The sequence below is a fragment of the Schistocerca cancellata genome, chromosome 2 (assembly GCF_023864275.1).
Source record: "Schistocerca cancellata isolate TAMUIC-IGC-003103 chromosome 2, iqSchCanc2.1, whole genome shotgun sequence".
NCBI classification, from domain to species: Eukaryota; Metazoa; Arthropoda; class Insecta; order Orthoptera; family Acrididae; genus Schistocerca; species Schistocerca cancellata.
Window position 1 is genome coordinate 120,993,821 of NC_064627.1, and position 21,096 is coordinate 121,014,916.

General features: G+C 39.0%; 1 protein-coding gene across 1 annotated transcript in view; it reads right to left on the reverse strand.

The window, feature by feature from the left end:
• Positions 1-1,384: 1,384 nt before the first annotated feature.
• Positions 1,385-21,096, reverse strand: part of LOC126161373 (uncharacterized) — a 66,264-nt gene continuing 46,552 nt past the window's right edge. The window contains exon 3 of the mRNA XM_049917147.1: positions 1,385-1,930. Within this exon, the coding sequence (XP_049773104.1) occupies positions 1,713-1,930 (218 nt within the window). The 3' untranslated portion in view covers positions 1,385-1,712. The remainder of the gene's footprint in view (positions 1,931-21,096) is intronic.

Genomic DNA, 21,096 nt, shown 5'->3' on the forward strand with positions numbered 1-21,096 from the left:
CAACCATGATTGACACTTGCAACGTATTGAGGACATTGCACAGGTGCTGCTCATGATCAAATACAACACTTCAACCTGCAGGCTTCGTTAGCAATTGCATTTATGTTCAAGCATGCATTTCTCATGGTGTTTCCATATTTTTGACTACTTCTTGTATATATAATGTAGGCAAATTTGTTATTTAAACATTCTCAATAGCATGTAAGAGAAGGGTTCCTTTGTAACATGCCGGAACACAGCTGCAACATTCATACTGATTGCATCATGTAGACATCAATCCAGAAGCTTGACTCTAAATTTCTTTGCTCTCCCATATTAATTTGGCCTGGCATGGATTACAAACACTCAAAAATAAATCAGACAATAATTTTGCAGAAAGGTCTAATTTGCAGGTGCACTATCCATTCTCTGAGAAACTCAGAGTCATCCATTCCTCTTCCCTGTGATCAGTTTTATTTTTTTGTGCATCTTCCTTCACTGACCTCCAGTTACTTACCAATTACCACAAGCTAAAATTACCAGTTCATGCAATCCCGTACACAGCCACAATCATTTCTATTTTTCTGTAAGCAAAATTGTTTTTACGAGCATATCTGCAAGCCTCACCTATGGAGATTCCCAAGAATTGTATGCATCATTGGTTCCTCTATAGCAAGAACTCTCAAAATATGGTATTAAATTTACACTGTCTCCCGTATTGAAAATGCTGTGCTACTATAGGAGACCAACTAGGAGGCATAGCATATATCCTGGCTTAGTTTGTCTACCATATTTATACTACGGATTCCTCTACATTACAACTGTACTTCCAGAACTGACCACTTTATGCAGCCAGTACCAGTACCATCTGATACTCACTCATAAAGTAGTACTTGCTGCCAAATATTTACAAAATTCCCATTCAGGTGACTTTGCTTGCTACTGATTAATAAATTGTGGACTGTTTGACTGGTGGCTGCACAATTTCATAAAGAGAACTACTTCTTACCTGAAGGGCTGCTACAAACACTAGATAAAAGAGCAGTTAAATTTCTTAAACATTTGAATACCAACCATGGTTTCCTAGTTTTTTCCTTGAAGGTGTTTTGTAATCAACACTTCTGTTCAGAGAATGTCACTCACAGCATTTTTATAACATTATTAAATTAAAAATGTTGACTGCCATGAGGCCACCACAGTAGAAAGCAGAGACTTATGCCTGACATCACATGCCCACCAGCAGCTACAACAGAACTTCACGACTAACACTGCAGCCTAGCCTGATTGTGAAACATCCACCACTACGCATGCGGCAGTCAATGTGTTCAGGGTTAAAATGTGTTTTTTAGTCCATATCACTGAGAACAGATTTGATAAGAAAATGACATTCACAGTACTTTCTTGCTTGCAAATTATCATCTTCACTTCTATTTATTGTTACATACAACATTATTCGTGGTATACATCAGAGTTCTTTCCCAGGTATTATAATGTATACAAAATCTATTACTACATCTAAAATTACACTAAAAAGTCTTTCTTTTGCATTGTTTAAAAATAATTACTTTTGTAATTAAAATTAAATTCAAGTTCTTATAATCTCTTGTACTACAAAATTGCGTAGCAGTTGCTTCTCACATTAAAAAATCTATGTGAACGTTTAACATCTTTAAGATTATTATATTCTTATTTCTATTTTAAATGCATCTTTATGAGGAACAACGTTTTATGGCTTAATTATGATCACTGTCTGAATCACGTTGCGCATTACTGAAATGCCAATTATTCTCTGTGTGTTGAGGGGCTGCATGTTTTTGTAAAATGCTGCTAACAATGGGAACCAAGCACATTAGTTGTGCTCCAATCTGCCGATCAAATGCAAGCCGTTGCTTTTCAAGCTCTAGATGTTCTCGCTCAACATCCAGGAGCTGCTGAAGGAGGGAAGTGACATCTGGAAAGTAAATTAAATTGTCAGTGAAACCATATTAAGTGGAGAAATTTCACAGTGGAATGTTTATTATTTCATGCACAACAGAAGTAAAAAATTCTCCTTGAAACTGACTTCTGAAAAATGCACTGCACTGCTCTGTACTGAAAGACACTTTTGCTAAAGAAAATGTTTAGGAAAAGTATACAATTATATACGAAAAATGCTGTTGCAGCACTTGACAAGTAAAAATTTTCAATTTCATTCACATCATTGTTAGTACGTCACAAGCTTCAGACCTTTCACTTGCATCACCACTGTGTAGTTAAACAGGATAGTGGCACTGCACACAAACTCACAATGATCCTGAGTATTACAACATTACACAGAAAATATTCAGCAATAGTAATGAGGCATTAATAAAAGAAAGGGCAATCTGTGCCACCGATCTTCCCAACAATGGCTTTTCATGACTGTGCAGGTGGGATCTGTTACCTGCAATGCATCTTCAATCCAGTAAATCTTCTGCCTTTAATATATACTAGTTCCTTTCTAGCCCCCCCCCCCCCCCCCTGTCTACCAGCTACTACCTTCATGCTTCCCTCTGCTTGTTCTTTTTTAGTCAGGTTCATAAAACTATCTATCCCCACTGTAGCCAAGATGAGAAAAGTATTTGTCCAACAGAAGTGTGCAATAACAATATTGTGTTGAGCTGATAACTGAACATCTTGCAGAGCCAAGATGAGAAAAGTATTTGTCCAACAGAAGTGTGCAATAACAATATTGTGTTGAGCTGATAACTGACATTTTGCAGAGCCAAGATGAGAAAAGTATTTGTCCAACAGAAGTGTGCAATAACAATATTGTGTTGAGCTGATAACTGAACATCTTGCAGAAATATTTTCAGGGATCTAGGAATTCTTATACTTATGTTCCAATATGTGTACTTCCTATTATATTCTTCTGAGGCCTACATCTGGCTCATACAATCATCTTGACACAATATTTCAGTAGTCCATCTGGCAGCCATCTTCAAGTGAGCACGTGTTTTTGTTTTTTCACTGTGTACTCTAACAAAAAATTTGTGAGATGTAGTCTCAGGTACTGTGCCAGTTGAAGACCAGAGTCGTAAATCAAAACTTTACATGGCAAAAACACAATGGCACAATGCATTTCGAGAAATTTGTGGTGAGTTTACAGTGGACGAAGTACAGTTTTATGTTGGGTTTATCATTTTTTGTGGTTGGAGTTCCGCCAACATAAATATTCTGTATTCTGACAAACAATCTATGAGATGGGTCCCACACTGTTTGACTGCTGAATAGAAGCAGAAACTGTGGATATTGGAACCTTGCTCAAACAATAATTCAACCACGAAGGTCAACTATTCTTGTGTCAAACTGTCATTATTGACAAAATGTGGATTACAGATTTTGAACTGGTGTTGAAATCACAGTTCACTGTGTGGAGAGCTTCAGATTCCCCACATCCAAAAAAATTTCGATGAACTCAATCAAAGCACTAGAAAATGATGATTTTGTTTACGATCACCAAGGTATCGTCAAGACAGATAGAGTTCCATGTGGAACAAGTGTCACAGCAGTGTATTACATAACTTCAGGCAAAACCTGTGCAGAAAAATGCATAAAATCTGGAGCAGTTGCTTGAGGCTGGGCCACTCATCCTCCACGACGATGCTCGACCACATATCAGCAATGTTGAGTCCCAAAAACTGCAAATACAGATGGAAAGTGTTGCTGCAACCTCCCTATAGCCCAGACATGAGTCTACCAGACTTTGATTTGTTTCACCTATTAGTGGATATCATTACCTTTTTCCACTGGAGCTTCTTACCATCCTTAACCAAGCCATTCGACAGATGAACAGAATCCGTGTCCAGGATGGAATAACAGGACTCCTGAGACATTGGGATTCAGTCATAGAGAAGCAGAGAAACTACTCACAACAAAAAAGTTTTGCAACAACACCTTGGTTCTGAGAGTTCCGGAACCCATACAGAAAATTGGAATAGAGATCAACGTCAACATCATTTCTGCCCTTTTTATTGCTAATGGAATCCACACATTGCATGTTGTACCACCATACAGCGAGACATTCAGAAGTGGTGGTCCAGACTGTTGTACACTGATACCTCTAATACCCAGTAACATGTCCTCTTGCATTGATACATGCCTGTATTTGTCATGGCATGCTATCCACAAGTTCATCAAGGCACTGTTGGTCCAGATTGTCCTACTCCTCAATGGCAATTCGGCGTAGATCCCTCAGAGTGGTTAGTGGGTCACGTTGTCCATAAACAGCCCTTTTCAATCTATAACAGGCATATTTGATAGGGTTCATCATGTCTGGAGAACATGCTGGCCACTCTAGTCGAGCAATGTCGCTATCCTGAAGGAAGTCATTCACAAGATGTGCACAATGGGGGTTTAATTGTCATCCATGAAGATGAATGCCTCACCAATATGCTGCTGATATGGTTGCACTATTGGTCACAGGATTGCATTCACGTATCGTACAGCCATTACAGCACCTTCCATGACCACCAGCATTGTACGTCAGCCCCACATAATGCCTTCCCTAAAAATCTGGGGACCTCCATCTTGCTGCACTTGCTGGACAGTGTGTGTAAGGCATTCAGTCTGACCGGGTTGCTTCCAAACATGTCTCCGACACTTGTCTGATTGAAGCCATATGTGACACTCATCGGTGAAAAGACCGTGATGCCAATCGTGAGCGGTCCATTCGGCATGTTGTTGGGCCCATCTGTACCGCACTGTGAAGATGGACCTTGCCAAGGATGTCGGGAGTGAAGTTGCACATCATGCAGCCTATTGCGCACAGTTTGAGTCGAAACACGATGTCCTGTGGCTGCATGAAAAGCATTATTCAACGTCGTGGCATTGTTGTCAGGGTTCCTCCGAGCCATAACTGAGCCATAATCTGTATGTAGCGGTCATTCACTGCAGTAGTAGCCCTTGGGTGGCCTGAGCGAGGCATGTAATTGACAGTTCCTGTCTCTCTGTATCTCCTCCATGTCCGAACAACATCAGTTTGGTTCACTCTGAGACGCCTGCACACTTCCCTTCTTCAGAGCTCTTCCTGGCACAAAGTAACAATGCGGACATGATCGAACTGCGGTATTGACTGTCTAGGCATGGTTGAACTAGAGACAACATGAGCAGTGTACCTCCTTCTGGTGGAATGACTGAAACTGATCGGCTGCTGGACCCCCTCTGTCTAATAGTCGCTGCTTGTGCACAGTTGTTTACATCTTTGGGCGGGTTTAGTGACACCTCTGAACAGTTAAAGGGACTATGTCTGTGATACAATATCCACAGTCAATGTCTATTTTCAGAAGTTCTGGGAAGCGAGGTGATGCAGTTTTTTTTTTAATGTGTGTATGTCTATTAGTGGAAATTGATATCAGTTGTGTTCATACTATGCCATAATTATAACTTGAACTCTGCTGGGAACACTTTCAATGAGATGTATGGATGTCTATGGAGAAATGGCAGTCCCTTCTTGCTCAACAGCTGAACCAGAGAAGGTAATGATATTGGATACTGGCATTTGGAGAAAAGTTGACATTCTAACTCGTCCCAAAGGCGTTCTGTTGGATTCAGGTTGGGACTCTGGCTAGGGTTGACAGTCTAACGCATCCCAAAGGTGTTCCATTGGTTTCCGGTTGGGACTCTGGCCAGGCCAATCTATTTCAGGAATGTTATTGTCTACAAATCATTGCCTCACAGATGCTGCTTCATAAATTGAACATTGTGCGAATCGTTGGAGGTGATCTGAAGATCATATTATTCTTGAAGTGTCAAGTTTGCCAAGACTTCTAGTAATTCTTGTTATTACTATTACAAGATCCAATGCTGACAGCATAGTTCTGTTGAAGCTGGTTACAGTAATAAAAAGAATTACTAGTGGTGTTGACAAAATTGATTCTTCAAGAATAATATTTTTGTTCTTGTGTCAGATCAGAAACCCACATGGTGGATGACAACATGTCACCTGTACTTACCAGTTGCTTTCCTGTAAACACTGTGTCCCAGAGCCCTATCATCTTTCCTCTAGACCATTGCATCCAGAAAAAAGTTTTCTATGTCTTTCAACCTCCACTGTGAACTTGATGCCAGGATGAAAGCAACTGAGATTAAAAGGGACCAAGAAATGGTCAAAAAACACAAAAAAAACTGGGAAGCTTCATTTGGTCACAAGTTCCTCCATGGAGAGGAGATGGTTGAACTTGTACAGAAATTTGACAAACTTTTTTAGCAGACTGAGAAGCTTCTGAGTCACCTCACTTTTTCCCTAAGATGACATAATGGAGGTATTATATCTAAATTAGCTACATTTTTCTATTATATTAATACTAATATGGCCAGTAATATTAAGAACCATGCTAATTTAGCCAAAGTAAAGGAGTGCATTCATTTTACTCACAGAAAACTGGATGTTATACCCAAAGATTTTTTTACTTACAGCTGGAGGCTTTGTCACTGCTATTGGCAGAATCCTGGAAATAGGTGGATTGCTATTCTTGGGGACTATCAGACTGGATGCACAGGAGTGCCACCACTTGGCAATCTTCAACATTTCAAACCCTTTGTTGTGAACCCAAGGCATCAAAATGCCTGTCAATGGATTGTGATTAACCTCATGACATACGATTTGGATGACACCACACTGTCAGTTTTGAAGGAAGGCCTAAATCTTGCCCCCACACAATGGAGCCTTTCCACCACTGAATTTATTTGCTCTGTTGTATAAGCACTCTGTACCTCTTTTAAAAACCAAGCAATGAAGTCATGCACAAGGTTTCTCATGCGTTGCATCACATACCCTCTGTTAAAAGGGCAGCAATCTAGTCCATTGGAGGAGATCCAGATTTATGAATATTACCAGTGGACAAAGACAACATCACACTACTTATGACAAAGAAGTGTTCATTCAGTATGGCCAGCCTCCCATCTACAGCTAGCTGAGCCCTTAAGCAAAGGATCAATTTTGTCCACATATTTGTGGGCAAAATGAATCCTTTTCATAAGGGCTCAGCTAACTGTAGATTGCAGATTAACCATATAGAATGAACACTTTCACTTTTGAAAAAGTTCATTGTTGGAGATGGGCTCAAAAAGGTTTTGCTTGGTGCTACTGTTCCACCAAGATTATATGCTTTGCCAAAGATCCACAAAGAAGGGGTACCACTTTGGCCAATTGTAGATAATTTGCATATGCCCACATACAATTTGATGAAGTATCTAGCATCTGGTCTCGTGCCTCATGTTGGAAAATTTGAACACCATATCTCCAATGGAGGTAGAAATGAAGAAGGGGAAAGACTCCTGGATTTGTGCCAGAGGAATGGAATGAAAATAGCAAACAGCTGGTTTATGAAGAGAGAAAGTCATGTTATCACCAGATACAGTTGGGATGGAAGAACGAAGAGTGTAATTGATTATATTCTAGTAGATAGGGAATGGGGAGAGAAAGTAACAAATGTGAAGGTAATTCCAAGTGTGAGTGCAGATGGAGACCATAGATTACTGGTGGGACAATGGAAAATGAATCAGTGTGTGAAAAATAGAAAACAGAAGAAAGTGATGAGGATACAGGATTGGAAATTGAAGGAGAGTGAATGTGCTGAGAAGTACAGAGAATTAATAATACAAAAATTTCCAAAAGAAGTTTTCTGCGATGTAGAAAAAGAATGGAGTTTATTCAAAGACACTTTAGTCGAAGCAGCACAAAAAGTATGTGGCAGAACATCTGGAAAGGAAAAAATAAGACAGACAAGTTGGTGGGATGATACCACAATCCAAGCAATTAGAAGAAAAAATGGAGCATGGAGAAAATGGTGGAAAACTAAAAATGATGAAGACCATAAAAGATATATAGAGGAAAAGAAGTAGTGCAAAGAAATAGTGGAAACAGCAAAGAAAAAGGCATGGGAAGAGTTTACAAAAAAACTTGAAGAAGATGTGAAGAGCAATAAGAAAATGTTCTATAAAATGATGAAAAATAAAAGGAAGGCTTCTGAAGTACCAGTAAAGATGGAAACAGAGGACGGTACCATTATTGAAGATCCAGGGAATATAAAAGATCTCTGGAAAGAACATTTTAAGAAGCTGTTAAACACTGAGGAGCAGGTACATGAGGAAACAACAAATAATGGAGAAATTGAGAGAAGTTGGGAAGCAGAATTAGGACAAATTACACAGGAAGAAATGGAAAAAGCTGTGAAGAAGATGAATGGGGGGAAAGCCCCAGGACCTGATGAATTATCAGTGGACATGATAAGAGCAGCAGGTCCAGTGGGAATGCAGTGGCTGTATAGAGTACTATCAAGTGTGTGGAGAAATAGTAAAATACCTGGCGACTGGAGAGCAGGAGACATTGTTCCCATCTTCAAGAAAGGCAATAAAAGACTTTGTAAAAACTACAGAGGAATAACCCTCATGAGTCATACAGCCAAGATTTTTGAAAGAATTTTACTAAATCGAATAAGTGAAAATATAGAAAAAGAGCTGAGTGAAGAACAGCATGGGTTTAGGAAAGGAAGGAGCACAATCGACCTGATATTTTCTATCTGTCAACTGATGGAAAAAAGTTGGGAGTATAACAAAAGGGTGATAATGGTTTTTATAGACATAGAAAAGGCATATGACTCAGTTGACAGGGAAAGACTCTGGGAAGAACTGAAGAAGATAGATATAGAAGATGGATACATTAATGTTATAAAGACAATGTACAGAGGCCACAATTGTAGAATTAGAACACCATTGGGGAACTCTGAATACTTCGAAATAAGACAAGGACTTAAGCAAGGAAGTATTCTATCTCCTGCGCTTTTTAATGTTGTGATGGAGGGAATGAATAGGGCAGTTAAAGATATAGTAAAAGAAAAAGACAAAAAGATGATTTTTGCAGATGATATGGTAATATGGGGTGATAAAGAGGTAGATGTACAGTTACAGCTTGATGCGTGGAAGGAAATAATGAAAAGGTATGGATTAAAAATAAATAAAGATAAGAGTGAAGTAATGGTATTTGGAAGAGAGAAAGGAATCAGTGGAAATATTACCTTGAATGGAGAACCCCTCAAAGTGGTAGAAAGTTTCACTTATTTAGGGAGTGAAATATCTAGGGATGGAAGAATAACTAACGAAATAAATAGGAGGTTACAGAAGGGAGGCAATTTCTACCAAACAATAAAACATCTGATTTGGAATAATGAAATTTCAGAAGGAGCAAAACTCCTGATGTATAAGAATTATTACTTCCCTATTGTCACCTATGGTGGAGAAACATGGACAATGAAAGAAAGGGACTGGAGCAGACTGCAAGCAGGGGAAATGAAATTTCTCAGAGCAGTTAAGGGAAAAACAAGAATGGACAGAGTAAGGAATGTAGAGATTAGAAAGGACCTCAAACAAGAAAGTATGAGAGAAGAAATTGAAAGAAAGAGATTAAGATGGTATGGGCATGTTAAGAGGATGCATGGGCAGAGACTCCCGAAAATTATGGAAGAACTAAAGATGGATGGGAAAAGACCTAGAGGGCGCCCAAGAACACGGTGGAAAATGGGAGTGAGAATATCTGTTGAAAGGAGAGGTGTGACCTGGCAGCAAGTGGAGGAAGAAAAGTGGTGGGAGGACTGAGCCAAATGGAGAGGACTCGTCAGCACCCAGACCCGGCAGTAGCTGGAGCGGGATTCGGATATAGATAGATAGATCTCCAATTCTATGGTCTCTGTTAACTGCTTGAAGTTTTTATGTCTTTGTACTTTGGCATTGGTTGTGAGCTTTGAGGTAGTATTTCTTTTTATCTAGGTTCTTTGAGGAGTCTTTGATTTCAGTCAGTGAAAAATTGGGAAGTGACAAAGATTTGGTGTCCTGTACCGAAGTCAATTTATAAACCAAACTGTTTTTTGAGGTATGTCGACAATATGTTTATGGTGTGACACATGGACTAGTCACTCTCTGTCATTTCTTAGATCATTTTAATTGGCTTCATCCCAGCCACCGAGCAAGGTGGCGCAGTGGTAGCACACTGGACTCGCATTCGGGAGGACGACGGTTCAATCCCGCGTCCGGCCATCCTGATTTAGGTTTTCCGTGATTTCCCTAAATCGCTCCAGGCAAATGCTGGGATCGTTCCTTTGAAAGGGCACAGCCGACTTCCTTCCCTAATCCAATGAGACCGATGACCTTGCTGTTTGGTCTCTTCCCCCAAACAATCCAAATCCAATCATCCCAGCCTCAGCTACACAATGGAGATTGAAAGAGATGGAAAGCTTCCTTTACTGGACATATTGGTTTACAGGAAGGATGATGGGATTATAGGACAGTGTTGATAGGAAACCAATGCATACTCACTAACTTTATACTCCCTAATGATATCTGTAGTTAGTAACAAGAGTAAATTTAGAATTAACTCAGCAATGCCCAGTCACAATATCAGAAGTAGAAATAATTTCTATATACTGTGCATTCCTCTCTAGATTTTAGACAGCAGTTTTATATAAATCTATGACAGACTGCCACTCAACATCAGGCACAAAGTTGAAAATCCCCAAATATTCAAAAATAAAGAAAAAGGACACCTCATTAGCCACTCGTCCTACAATTTATCAGAATACTTGGGCTGAGGAATGTAAATTCTGGATCATTCCATGTCAACTAATCACTTTGATCATCATGAATTTTGTTGGAATTTTATTTGAATATTTGCACTTGTCCCTAATAAGCATTAGTAAAGTTTAACATTCCTCAAAGCAATACTGACTGAGATATAGTCACTTCTTTGACTCTGTGTGTGACTTTGCACAGCTTGAATGTAAATTTCTGGTGACTGACAGAAATTAAATTTGGCCATCTTGTACAATTTTCTGCTTTCTCTTAAGAATAATAATGAAAAGGATTCTACAAGCTATATTCAGCCAGAAAATTTTAGACAAATTCACATGAAAAAACTTCAAAGTTCGAGTTCTTATATCCCAGGGATTAAATATATGATGTCATGGAATGTAGTAACCTAGCAACAAGAGGTTCTCAAATATTAAGTTTTATTTATGTACCACTTTCCAATATTAAATAAATTAAGTGCAAAATTGAAGATTCTGTAAGAAATCAATATCTGACCTGATTTTGCAAAAAAAGGGGTGTTCATAGAACTTTCCAACCTGGACTCACTAGAAAGACCATAGTTTTAACAGCAAAGAAAAGTTTATTTGATTACACTAGGTTGATGAAGGGTTGATTTTGTGGGGGAAGAGACCAAACTGTGAGGTCATCGGTCTCGTCGGATTAGGGAAGGATGGGGAGGGAAGTCGGCTGTGCCCTTTCAAAGGAAGCATCCCGGCATTTGCCTGAAATTATTTAGGGAAATCACGGAAAACCTAAATCAGGATGGCCGGACGTGGGATTGAACCGTCGTCCTCCCAAATGCGAGATTACCCAAGGTGAACTAACAATGCTAGATAATGTGAATGAAAGCTGGGTGCAAAAATTGTGACACGGAAAGAAGAAGAAGAAGAAGAAGAAGAAGAAGAAGAAAATGCAAACTTCAGATTCTTATATCTTGTAGAGCAAACTCAGCTCAATATGAAACTTAATGCACAGTAGGTAGGTAATACAATGATGTTGAATGTGAACAGCGTCAGATGTTAAGCAATGACTGTGAGGGATTCCTTTGATACAGCAAATCATCAGACAGTTTGAAACGGGCCTCATTGTTGGTCTCCCAGTGGCTGGCCAGTCAAATCGTGCAAATATCCAGAGTTGTAGGACATTTGAATGTGAAAATGGCCCGATGTTGGTCTGCATGGGAGAATGAGGGCAAGTCTACCACCAACTGACCAACATAAGAGAGAATCGCTGGATTGTGCACCATGCATCACATTTGGATCTGCCATCTGAGAACAAGTAATGACCGAGCGGGGTGGCGCAGTTGTTAGACACTGGACTCGCATTTGAGAGGACAATGGTTCAATCCCGCGTCCGGCCATCCTCATTTAGGTTTTCCGTGATTTCCCTATATCACTCCAGGCAAATGCCTGGATGGTTCCTTTGAAAGGGCATGGCCGACTTCCTTCCCCGTCCTTCCCTAATCCGATGAGACCGATGACCTCTCTGTCTGGTCTCCTTCTCCAAACCAACCAACCAATGAATTCCCTGCAACATGCTGCATCACCCCACACCATTGGTTGGGGACTAGCAGCAACTGGACTAGGGTATTACCATTCCATGTTCAGGCTGCCATTAACACCGCAACACATTGGGTGCATTAGGAGTGATGATGTGACTGGAAGCATGGACTGCTGACAGCTGTGTTCAGCAATGAATTGCGGTACTGCGCTACCTGAGATGAGCATCATCCGCAAGCAGAGCAGTGACCTGGAGAGAGATCTCATTCTTTGAATACTTTGGAGAGGCACAGCAGGGTTAATCTTGGAGTCATGGTTTAGGGAGCCATTGGGTACGACTTTAAATCATGGTTGGTACTGACTGATGGAACTCTTGATGGCACAATGGTACATTTCGGACATGCTGCATCCTCCACTTGCTACCTCCCACGCGAAAGTAGTGTGGTGCAATTTTTCGAGAGGACAATGCTTGTCCACACATGCCATGTGTGTCTAACTGTCTGTGTGATGTTGAGACACTCTCCAGGTCAGCATGGTCCCTGGATATATTCCAGAAAGAACACGTGTGAAACCAACTCATTTGTCAACTCTGTCCCAGTGCCAGTATCCTGGATATCAAGGACCAGTTAAACAGTTGAGAGCCATCTTGCCTCAGGAAAGGAAAGAATGGCTACCCTTGACAACTGAATCAATGCATGCATCCAGACCAGAGGGAGTGTAACATCGTACTGATAAGTGGGCTCATACTGGCAAGAGCTCGTAAATTTAGCTCAATTTTGTAATCACTAACATACCATTACATACCCTTTCAACCTGTGAAATTTCATTTCCCCCTCCTGTTCTGTGTGCTTCACTTTTTTCGTCAGTCAGTGTAGTATTCCACTACTGCAATGAGACAGTGGTGAACTCTGATTATCTCATGATAGGGATGCCATCTTTTGTTTCAATCATTTCACTGCAAAATTCACATGCCATGTCACTGAAGGCTGAGGTACTTATTTGGGCACCGAGCGGGGTGGCGCAGTGGTTAGACACTGGACTCGCATTCGGGAGGACGACGGTTCAATCCCGCGTCCGGCCATCCTGATTTAGGTTTTCCGTGATTTCCCTATATCGCTCCAGGCAAATGCCAGGATGGTTCCTTTGAAAGGGTACGGCCGACTTCCTTCCCCGTCCTTCCCTAATCCGATGCGACCGATGACCTCGCTGTCTGGTCTCCTTCCCCAAACCAACCAACCAACTTATTTGGGCCCATACCCATATAATTGTAAAGACAGCTTGTTCGATAGACATGAGACTCAAAGTAACATAAACCAGCAAGTTTCTTCCAGACATTTAGCTCATGTTCATAATCCACGCTTTGTCTGCAGAAGTGTACAATGTCACTCAGAAAACACTCTTCCTTTTTCAATGTTTGTAGCTTGCAGTGAGTTACTGTTTCTCTGTTATATGAGACACTTCATTTCAGAAATCACTGCCATCACACATATCTGTGTGTGCAGTGATATCTCAGTTTAAGCTTATGTTTCTTGCTAGAGTCCTACACCTTCCATCAATGTATAATTGCACTTTCAAGGGACTGATTACATATCTGTTAAATTAAATAAACCAAACCAGTTTTAAGTTGTCAACAAATTGTCTAAGTAACACTGGGAAGTCTTACAGACTAAAATATACTGTCATTTGTTATTTATCCCCATGTACAAGAAAATTCACTACAAATTCAAAATTGTTTTTATCTGCATAAAAAAATTCATGAATATCCATGGCATCAGGATAAACTTCAATAAAAACAATAAATGATTAAATAATAATTACAGAAAAAATAGCCTTAAAAACATTAAGATGTCAAGGAATGCAGAGGCGAGACCTATAGTGGTCACAAAATCAGCTCTAAATTTTTGTTTCCATATGTAGATATGATGAGTAAAGGAGAAATTGTTAATGATGAGGAAGATTTCATTCTAAAGTACAATGTATTCCCAATTATTCATGTGTGGATTATCCAGTTTGCGGGTTATGGATGCACCTAATAAAAAAAGCTGAATATTTTTCTCTTGCAGACAGCAATAAACAATCTGCCATATGACAATAAGTGCCTTTTCCATCATTTAAACAACTGCTGAGTGACAATAGAGTATTGTTTCCACTGTAGTTAGCCAGCCTTTTCTGTGTAAATAAAAAACAGACTCAGTTTCTGATGTTAATTGACGTGTAAGTGTCAAACCAGCATGTTAAAAGACATTTATATCAAGCATGTTAAAAGACATTTGTAAAAGAGATGTTGGAGAAACAAAAGAAACATGTGCTGAAATTAAAACAAAAATTAGAGTCAATTGAAAGATTTCAGAAGGAGGAAACTGCTGCAAAAACGAAGAGCTGATTATTATATTGGAATGCAGCCTGTTCAGGACATTAAAAAGAATACACAGGAAATACAGGATTTTATCGGGAAATGCAGTTCTACTTCTGGACCACCTGTATGAAAAAGTGTAAAGAGATTTACATTTGATGAATTAGATGCTACTCTTTTGCAATAGTTTAGCTGAAAACGAGTAGAAAGTTTCATTGTTTCAGATGTGATTTGTGCCGAAAAAGCTAAATCTGTTCATGAAGCTCTAGAGTTAGAGGGAGAATTTAATGCCTTATTTGGATAGCTCACCAGATTCAAACAATGCCAGGAGATTTCTCAATTGCAAGGAGAGTGGCTTAGTTCAAAAGTTGCAGGAGCTGATTCCTTCTGGGAAAAGTTCCAGAAATATGTGGAAGAAGAGAATTTCACACCAGGCCAAATTGTATTGCAGATGAAAGCACACCAGCCAAATTTATACTGCAGATAAAGTGGCCTCTATTGGCCTACCAACTAGAACCCTCACTTTTAATAGCGAAGTTCGTGTTCCTGGATATAAATTGTCTCAGGAATGCATTAACATTTTGTGCCCCAGTAATGCATCTGGGAACCACAAAATGAAACTACTACTGATTGGAAAATCAAAAACACCTTGAGCATTCAAGGGTATCATAGCTGTGGATCCCCTGTGCATTATTACGACCAAAAAGAAGTATTAAGAGATAGTGAAATTTTCAAAAACTAATTCCACACATGATGATGGTCTCATAATAATTAAGTTTTTATGTCCAATATGAGTGCCATTATACAGCCAATGGACCAAGGCATAAATGCATCGCTAAAATGGCATTAATGAGCTGGTCTACTGAGTATGAAAGTCAATGATGATGATGATAATTTGGTAGCATTCTGGAAGAAAGTGACAATTCTAGATGCCATACATGGGATTTCTGATGCCTGGCAGGGAGTCAAGCCTCCAATCAAGGAAGAAAAACCTTCCAGATAAAGAAGAAAGTGATTTTCAAGGTTTTGGTGATGAAGAAATAACAACTGCACAAACAATAATTCTAGCAATGAGTTGAAATGGTTTTGAGGATATCACTGAAGGAAACTAGAAAGAGTGGCTGAAAATTGATGTATGTGTACCCAGCTTACAGTGCATGAGTGATGCCAAAATTCTGACCAATGCTTCACAACAAAACAAAGAAGAGGGCGGTGAATGCGAAAGTGGGGATGAAGATAGTGGCCTCATCAGTCATTGTTCCACATTGCAATGTGTTGATACTCTTCTAGATTATATGAGCTAGAGGGTGTTTCAGTACAATGACATTGCTGCAAGAAAAATTCAAAATTCCACATGAGAAAATGTCAACTCCTCTCAGAAGCATACAATTATAGAATATTTTAAGAAATACACAGGCCTACAGTACCTACATAAAAGAACTTGGATAAATTTTCGAACAAAGAATATGTGTTTGAAAATATCTCAATCATTCATGTTTTCAATTATTCGTACATCTTCTTCCTACACTACCCTGAATAATCTAGAGCATTACTCTATAATGGAAAGAGCCTAGAAAATGAAAGTACCATGTATGTTCAGGCTACACAAAAAAGTAGGGTGAAAAAATAACTGAAACAGAATTTTGTAATACAGAAATACAATATAAATTTATCGTTAATACTTTATATGTCACAGCCAACAAAGCTCCAGGGGAAGCAATTAACTGAAAGTGAATAAAACTACTGCATTATTTTGATTCAGATGTAAAGAAAAAAAATACAAATACAGAAACAGGAATATTTAAAATGACTAAATGTACAAAGTACTCAAGCAGTGATAGAACTAAGAATGCAAATCAGCAAAATGTGACTGAAACAAAAAATAAGACTTGGAAACAGACGTGTAATAAAGTTGGCAATCTTACTGGAGGAAAAAGAAGAGCAGAACCATGAAAGATATCAAAAATACTGAGGAAAATCTCTAAAGAAAAACAACTAATTAGATACATTAGTATAAACAACTAATTGGATATATTAGTATTTAGACCTGGGAAAATATTGTCACAGAAGAAGCTGAGTAGCACAGTCACTATGGTGTAGTGGTTACAATACTAGACTGTTGCATGGAGGGTCGTGAGTTCAAAACTCACCTGAACTGTAAAATTTTAATTTCTATGTTTGCTTCGAGTACATTCTAGAAGTATCCACAAATGTCAAGAATCATTGTACTGGAATGTTCTGTAACTGTATACATACTGTATGTGTTCTGGCTGGAGGCAGTTCGCTCTGCACTCTTGTATGTGTAAGTACTGAATAAACCTTCATTAAGTGAAGTTAGTGTTCGTCATTCATCTAATTAAACCTTCTTCTATGTGACAATATTTTAAAGAACTGTCGACAGAAAATACGGAAGAATTTTTGGATTCAATAAATAACAAAACGGAAATAATAGAAAATAATGAAAGCATTTCTTTGGGCATACAAACAGTAGAAGACTCAATCAAAACTTTAAAGAACAAAAGAGCTACATGAATTGGAGGAAGCCTAGCTGAACTGTTGAGATATAGTAGAGATAAATTAAGTAAACTTTTGCGAAACCCTTTGGAAAAATGTTTAAATAGTGAGATGGCTCTGAGCACTATGGGACTTAACTTCTGAGGTCATCAGTCCCCTAGAACTTAGAACCACTTAAACCTAACTAACCTAAGGACAGCACACACATCCATGCCCCAGGCAGGATTCGAACCTGCGACCGTAGTGGTAACGCGGTTCCAGACTGTAGAGCCTAGAACTGCTCGGCCACCCCGGCCAGCAAATAGTGAGATGATCCCAAAGATCAGAAAGTAAGATTTACATCAACAACTCATACAAAAGGAGGAAAAATGAATATAAGAATTATAGAGGAATAACTGTGATATTTAGCGGGCTTAATGGAAGGATTATGGAAACATTTTTAGAGGCAGAATTTATGGAAATGGAGACCAAAGAACAAACTGAAGGAAGGTCAACTATAAGCCTTACACTTTGTTTGGCTTGAAAAGAGAAATATTCGAGATCAGTAACATCACTTAGAATTTGTAGACATAGAAAAAGCCTATGACAATATATCTTTATGCAGTTTGTTGAAGGTTTTGAAATCATTGAATATTAATCCTATCATAATTAAAGGAATTACGAACCTTTATGAAAACTCTACAGCAAGAATAAAAATACAAAACTTTCTGTCATCTGGATTTAAAGGTACAAAGGGAATGTGTCTGGGATGCAGTCTATCATCAACCCTTTGTAGAGAAAGCACTGGAAAATTGGAAGAAAAAGTGTAAGAACATGGGAATTCCAATGCATGATAGTACTAGATTATCACTATAATTTGCTGATATACAGCTAATTTTGGCCCAAGATGCAGATGACACTGATTATTTACCAGGAAATTAACAGAGGAAAACATGAGATCTTAGGTCAACATGGCTCAAACAAAATACATGGTAATAGGAGGAACAAATCAAGATTTGACAGTGGGAAAAGGGATGGGAACATTAACACATACCGAAGAATACAAATATCTAGAAGTAGAAGTAAGAATTACACAAGATGATAAACAAGATAAGGAAATTAAGTCAGTAACAAATGTGGAGTTCACTACTGGAACATTAAGTAATATTTTATGGAATCAACAGATTAGAAAGGAAACAAAAGAAAAAAATTCCAAAACAATTATTAGAAGGCTTATGTCACATGAACCTGCCTGGATAGCCAAGCAAATTAAAGCACCTGCTTCCGGGACATGGGGAGGTGTGCTGGGCCTGGATCAGATCTGCCTGATGGATTAACAATGGGAATTGGTGTGCTGGTCAGTCTGGATTGATTTTAGGTGGTTTTTCCACATCCACCTAGGTAAATACTGGGCTAGTTCCCATGCCAAACTTCAAATACATGATTCACAAATACTTTGAAAAATAATGTCAAATTAAATCATGTGATTATACTAGATTCTGACATGGATTCCTGTCCAGGAGAGGGGAGAGCTAGCAGCAACTTTAAAATGCCATTGTTAGTGGCGACTCCATCATACTAATAAATAGCCTACATACAGATATGGCTGGTTCTCCGTGAAACTGGAGAGGTACTGTACCAGTCCTGGCCCTGCATTGGATGCATAAGGCACCATAAAAGTGAGAAAGGAATTATTATGTCATATGGATGAAAAGTGTGGGTAGTTAAATTCCAAAAGTAGACATATTTGTCACAGTGAGTTATCTGTGATCCTTATTTATACAAAAAAATTATTTTCTCTATATCAATTGCTGTTTTTATTTCAGATTAACCTGTTTTGGGCAATGTCGCACATCTTCAGGTGTGTTAAACAACAAAATAGTTACAACTGGGCCCTAATCCTATTTTTAGAAAGCATTAATTTTTTTAGTCTAATTACAATAGAAATGTTGCATTACATAATACATCAGTCCACAGAAAAAAAAATGTATGCTGTTAATTGCTATTAAGACTTAAAAGAAATCTGATTGGTTCAAATGCTTATAGAGTTACATAGTGTCCTCTGCCTGTACTAACAGAATTAAAACACAATACTGGAATACTTCATACACTATGCGATCAAAAGTATCTGGACACCCCCCAAAACCACACGTTTTTCATATTACGTGCATAGTGCTGCCAGGTACTCCATATCAGTGACCTCAGTAGTCATTAGACATCGTGAGAGAGCAGAATGGACCGCTCTGCAGAACTCACAGACTTCAAACGTGGTCAGGTGATTGGGTGTCACTTGTGTCATACGTCTGTACGCTAAATTTCCACACTCCTAGGTCCACTGTTTCTGATGTGACAGTGAAGTGGAAGTGGAAGAGGGTCGTAATGTGTAATAGGCAGACATCTATCCAGACCATCACACAGGAATTCCAAACTGCATCAGAAAACACTGCAAATACTATGACAAGTAGGTAGGAGGTGATAAAATTTGGATTTCATGGTAAAGCAGCTGCTCATAAGCCACATATTGCACCAGTAAATGCCAAACGACACCTTGCTTGGTATAAGGAGTGTAAACTTTCGACGACTGAACAGTTGAAAAATGTTGTGTGGAGTGACGAATCATGGTACATAATGTGGCCATCCAATGGCAGGGTGTGGGTATGGCGAATGCCTGGTGGACGTCATCTGCCAGGGTGTGTAGTGCCAACAGCAAAATTTGGAGGCAGTGGTGTTATGGAGTGGTCGTGTTTTTCATGGAGGGGACTTGCACCCCTTGTTGTTTTGCATGGCACTATCACAGCACAGGCCTACATTGGTGTTTTAAGCACCTTCTTGTTGAGGAGCAACTTGAGGATGGCGATTGCATCTTTCAACACGATCGAGTACCTGTTCATAATGCACGGCCTGTGGTGGAGTGGTTACACAACAATAACATCCCTGTAATGGACTGGCCTGCACAGAGTCCTGACCTGAATCCTAAAGAACACCTTTGGGATGTTTTGGAACGCCAAATTCGTGCCAGGCCTCACTGACCGACATCGATACCTCTCCTAGTGCAGCACTCCGTGAAGAATGGGCTACCATTCCCCAAGAAACCTTCCAACACCTGATTGAACATATGCCTGCAAGAGTGGAAGTTATCAGCAAGGCTAAGGGTGTGCCAACACCATATTGAATTCCAGCATTACCGATGGAGGGCACCACAAACTTGTGAGTCATTTTCAGCCAAGTGTGCAGATACTTTTGATCACATAGTGTGTATAAAGCATTGCTAAGCATTAAACATAAAACATTGATGATGATTTCTTAGCTTTGAAAACATGTTAAAATTTAAAAAATTACATTAAAATTTTTAAAACAATTTGATTGGTGCATAACATCTGTAGAATGCTTTCTACATGCATTAATGGATTAATATATATCACTGAAATAATTTATACACAAAAACTTTGAAGGCATCATACAAAAACATTAATTAGGTTCCCCAAGCTTCATAAATATATTTTACTATATGGATAAGACAATAATTTTTTTTAAAAGTGTCTTCTCTTCTGTCCATTGGACGATCATAGAAGGAGTTGCATAAGCACTAGGATGAAAGCAGCGCCATTGTGAGGCTTTCTCTGTCAAATTTGCCGCTGCACAGTGTGAGGCGGGCTGCTTTTGTAGAGGTTTACTAAAGTAATCTGTCCCACACAAAAGCTGGTAAGGCCAAAACATGCCTTTTAAATTCCTTATATTAATTATCATTTGCAAACTCATTTTGTTCACTCAGTTGTTTTCCTGGGTTTTTCATGGAGGGGGGGGGGGGGGGGGTGTGTAAATTTCCAGTTCCTCAAACATATTCTAATAAAAACTTTTTGGAGCTCTATTTGTATCTCAGTTTGTTCCCCTACTGTTCGAAGTTCACTTTAGCTATTTTTTGGAGCACACGTAAAAACTAGCAAACATGAACTTCGCACAATAGTAAAATATTTGGAGATACTACACAGAGCTCTAAAAAGTTTTTATTTGAATGTGTTGGTGGAGAACTTGAGATTTACGCTCACAAATAAAAACCCCAGAAAAACTGGTGAACGGAAAAAGTGAGTTTGCAAACATCAATTATTATTTTTCAAGAAATGTTTTAGCATTTCAAGCTCTGGGATGGGACAGGGCACCTGGCAAATTTGACGG